Source organism: Priapulus caudatus, unplaced genomic scaffold (genome assembly GCF_000485595.1).
Source record: "Priapulus caudatus unplaced genomic scaffold, Priapulus_caudatus-5.0.1 Scaffold35, whole genome shotgun sequence".
Taxonomy (NCBI): domain Eukaryota; kingdom Metazoa; phylum Priapulida; class Priapulimorpha; order Priapulimorphida; family Priapulidae; genus Priapulus; species Priapulus caudatus.
The window spans coordinates 532,636-537,227 of record NW_014577096.1 but is presented as its reverse complement, the minus strand read 5'-3'; the positions used below and the strand labels follow the sequence as shown (position 1 = coordinate 537,227).

The window sequence follows — 4,592 nt, the reverse complement described above, 5'->3', positions numbered from 1 at the left end:
TGCCAATTTTCGCCACAGTCTAGATTACCGTTTATTGGCCGCGAGTTGATAATGATTGACGCAGTATGCGCCAACTGCTCCACATGTAGAATGATGTATACGTTATTATTATTATTATTATTATTATTATTGTTATTATTATTATTATTATTATTATTATTATTATAAGTAGGTATACTATTAATCAATAGAACGGGAGGTTTCCAAATCTTACGCTGGTTGGGCTCGGGCACGCGCCTATTTCTATGGATGCATGCTCGGAAGCACACGCGCGCACACACGAGCGCGTGTAATGAAGCGAATTCAGCCATACTTATTTATAAGAATTTACACCGGCAGATTCGGTGACAGGGACTGGCCTCGGGCGACTAATCACTCACCTGCCTCATTAGTGCCAAGGCAGTAGGTCAGTGGTCACTTGCCCCCCCCCCCTATCGAAAGTAAAGAACGCGATCCATGTTATGTGGACGAAACGCGTGACATACTTAAGTCACGTGGTTCGGCCTGTAGCGAATGACTACACTAACTTCTTTGTTTATTTTACATCTAAATGGTTTAATTATTTTTTCTTCATATCAAGCTCCAGCGGATCACACACGTTCTTCTTTATTCTCTTATTTTCTGCCTATGTCGTTTTATGTAACGTAACGAACGAACGTATCTTAACGAACGAACGTATCTTAACGAACGAACGTATCTTAACGAACGAACGTATCTTAACGAACGAACGTATCTTAACAAACGAACGTATCTTAACGAACGAACGCACGTATCTTAACGAACGAACGCACGTATCTTAACGAACGGTTAATCTGAAACAAATTCAAAGAGCACATTTACTATTTACCGTGTGTGCTATGCTGTATGTGTAGCTCGCTATGGACAACAAACTTTCTGGTAAATACAATTCAAATACACGTACGGCAATCACAGCCGAATCTGCTACTATTAATTTAGAAAGACATTAATAATTATTTATAAACTCAAATACCTTACGGTACCACGCTGGGTTCTTTAGGGTTTTAGAAGCACATTAAAATTCGCGTCTTCAACGGTAAGCCACAATGGCGAAAAGAGCGCGCGCGTCACATCTCTTAGCAACTAGCCGGTATCAATGCGCTGCTGCATAAAGTAGTGCACCGCGTAACCGCGTAGGGGCAGGAGTTGTCACCAACATCCCGGCCCCGATGAGGCTATCAGCACTCATTTCCTAACTAAATGGTGACAACAGCAACTCGTTTATACAGTTCATGGGCACAGCTAAGGTCATCCTCTTAGTCTATGTCGCTTAAATCACACTAGCTCCGCTTCAAGTAGGCACAGCTTGTGCACAGGTCTCGTGTACAGTCCGTTCTGTGTCTTGACTTGCACAGACCTGACCAATCCATCACCGGATGGGTAAGTCTGGGTGATAAGCCCCAGAGGCCACCGGTAATGTGGAGTAGTCTTATTCACGAAAAGCACCAAGTCTCCCTTCTGGAAATTCCTCTCGCGCTTCAGCCACTTCTGCCTCTCCTGTAGGATGGACAGATACTCCTTAATCCACCTGGTCCAAAATACGTCCGCTAAGTACTGGACTTGGCGCCATCTCTGTCTATAAGTGTCCTGCTGAACAAACTTTCAGGGTGGTAAGTCTGGCCCCGATCTCAGCAGCAGCAGGTGGTTCGGTTTTAAAGGTGCTGGGTCGTTAGGGTCGTCTGCGAGCTTCGTTAGTGGTCTACCATTGACAATACCTTCAACTATGCAGAATAAAGTTGATAGTCTCTCGTGGTCGATGGTTTGCTGGCTGACGATGCCTGAGAGGACAGCTCGGACGGTTCGGATTTGACTTTTCCATACTTCACCCATATGGGAAGCTGCTGGTGGGTTTAATATCCACTGTACGTCTTGTTGTAGTAGGTAGTCGGCTATCTTCTGCTGATTCCACTCCTTTATGGCTTCATGTAACTCCTGCTTAGCTCCAACGAAGTTGGTTCCATTATCGGATCTGATGGTCTTTGGGTTCCCTCGTCGTGCAATAAATCGTTGTAGTGCGCTGATGAACAAATCAGTGTCAAGGCTGCAAGCAACCTCAAGGTGCACTGATCGAGTGACTAGGTACGTGAATAGGCACCCATATCTCTTCACCTTGGTTTTCCTAGCTCTCTTCACCTTGAGTGGGCCGAAATAGTCAACACCCACTTTGGTGAATGGTGGCTGATTTGGGGTAACTCTATCTATGGGTAGGTCTGCCATGTATTGCACACTAGGTGGTTGCTTCCTCTTCTTGCAGGGGATGTAGTTTTTAACGGCTCGTTTCACCGACACTCGGCCCTTTATGATCCAGTAGTTTTGTCTAATTTCCACTAAGACTCTCTCGACACCAGCATGACCAGTTATCTTGTGGAAATGTTTGATGATCAGCTTAGTCACGTGATGATCTGGAGGCAGAATGGCACGATGTTTGGCTGAGTCAGGAAGTGGTGCATTCGACAGGCGGCCACCGACTCTTAACATGTCATCCGATGATATCACGGGAGAGAGCTTCTCTAGTTGTTGTAGCTTCGTAATGTCAGTGTGCCAGCTTCACTGCATGTAGACTATAATAGCTTGTTCAGCTCTCTGGATTTCTTTCCCTGTGACTGGTTCAGTACGATTGACATCTGACTTCTTTCTCAGAATGTCTTTCACACGAAGGATAATAGCTACAGCTTGCTTTAGCTCATGCCACGACGAAAACCTTTCAAACAGTTGGTCGACCGTCGTCTTGGTCGCTTTAGCTTCTGTAGCTGTAGTTAAGTAAATCTCCCTAGCCTTCTTGATCTCTGCAGCGGTAGGTATGTCTCCTAAGTCAGGTTGGGCTGGCCATAGCTCCTCCTTGCTCCACAGGAAGGTAGGACCTTGCGTCCAGCGTTCATCAGTTATCATCTCGTCAGCTGACATACCCCTAGAGATATCATATGCAGGATTGTTGTTAGTATCAACGTGTCTCCATTGGCTCGACGAAGAACCTTCATGTATCTGTGCCACTCTGTTCGCTACAAACGTCTGGAATCTCTTTTCCTCGCTTCGCAAGTAGTGCAGAACTATAGTACTATCTGTCCAGAACACAGATTCTGGCAGAGTGTACTCGAGGTGCTTCCTACAAGCCTGATCGAGCTTTACAGCAACTACGGCTGCTGACAACTCTAGCCTTGGAATGGTTGTTGGCTTTATCGGTGCTAGCCTGCTCTTTGCCATCACTAAGCAGCAATGAATCCTGTCAGATGCATCCACCATGCGCAAGTACGTAACTGCACCAAATCCTTTCTCTGACGCATTGCTGAAGTGGTGTAGCTGAAATGCGACTGGCGCCTCTAATCTGTCGCTTGGCTTCAGACATCTTGGAACTTTAAAGTCTGCTATCTTTGGGAGATCTTGAAGCCATCTTATCCATTGATCCGCGACATACTTGGGTATCGCTTCATCCCAGTCTAGCTTCTGTCTGCACAGTTCTTGGAACAATATCTTCGCTCGCATGATGAAAGGTCCAACGAATCCTAACGGGTCATACACTGTACTTGTAAAGCTCAACATTCCTCTCTTGGTGCTAGGAACATCCTTCACGGATACGTCGTAACCGAACTGGTCGGTCTCTACTCTCCACAGCACACCGAGGGCTCTCTCGGCAGGCAGACACTCTTCCTCTAAGTCCAAGCTTGCTGCTGCCTTAGCCCACTCCGTCTCTGGTAGTGACATCATAACTCTGCGTGAGTTACTGATAAACTTGGTGAGTCTGAATCCTCCCAGTGAGAGAAGCTCACACAGCTGCTTTATCAGTCTCACTGCCTCTTCTTCCGAGACAACGGACTTTAAGCAGTCATCGACGTAGAAATTCTTGTCCACCGTCTGCACAGTTTTTACGTCGAAGTTATCCTTGTTGTCCTCTGCCGTGCGTTTAAGGGCAAAGTTGGCGCAGCTAGGGCTCCATAGCCCTCCAAACAGATGAGAAGTCATTCTGTAAGTCTTGGGTTGTTTGGTGATGTCGCCGCCCTCCCACCAAAGGAAACGTAGACAGTCCCGGTCCTCGGGGTGCACCTTCACCTGCATAAACATTCCCTCAATATCTGACATAAATGCTATAGGTTCCTGTCTAAATCTGAGCATCACGGCGATCAGCTTGTTCATAAGATCAGGTCCCTGGTGGATTAGATCGTTGAGCGAGACGCCCTGGTAAGGGGCAGAACAGTCGTACACAACTCTGACTTTCCCTGGCTTCCGTGGATGGATCACAGGGTGATGAGGCAGGTACCAGATAGCTTCTTTACGATGGTCCAAGGCCAGCTGCTCGCGAGGCACCTCTTCAGCATGCCCCTTTTCAACAGAATCCTGGATGCCTTAAACATACTTCTCCCGCAGTTCAATGTCATTGGACAGTCTCTTTCCAAGCAAATCAAGCCTGTGCTTAGCCATGCTGTAGTTGTTTAGCATCTGAGGCGGTCTCTGCTTAAATGGGATCCCCAGTGAGTAATGTGGACCCTCACGTCGGATTGAGCTTTCCCACTCAGAAATAACTTTCCTGTCACTCACAGACAGAGCAGTCTCTTCTTTGTACAACGGGTCATCTAACTTCC

At 46.7% G+C, this 4,592-nt stretch overlaps 2 protein-coding genes across 2 annotated transcripts; both read right to left on the bottom strand.

The window, feature by feature from the left end:
- Positions 1-1,620: 1,620 nt before the first annotated feature.
- LOC106817702 lies at positions 1,621-2,496 on the bottom strand. Its single transcript, XM_014822396.1, has one exon. The coding sequence runs from the start codon at positions 2,494-2,496 to the stop codon at positions 1,621-1,623; it is 876 nt and encodes a 291-aa protein (XP_014677882.1).
- Positions 2,497-2,565: 69 nt separating this feature from the next.
- On the bottom strand, positions 2,566-4,146 carry LOC106817696. Its single transcript, XM_014822387.1, has one exon. It carries the CDS (start codon positions 4,144-4,146, stop codon positions 2,566-2,568), a length of 1,581 nt encoding a protein of 526 aa, XP_014677873.1.
- Between the last annotated feature and the right edge of the window lie 446 nt (positions 4,147-4,592).

Excerpts from the sequence above, each read along its gene's own strand:
- LOC106817702 (XM_014822396.1), bottom strand. The coding sequence starts at position 2,496 with ATGTTAAGAGTCGGTGGCCGCCTGTCGAATGCACCACTTCCTGACTCA.
- LOC106817696 (XM_014822387.1), bottom strand. The coding sequence starts at position 4,146 with ATGAACAAGCTGATCGCCGTGATGCTCAGATTTAGACAGGAACCTATA.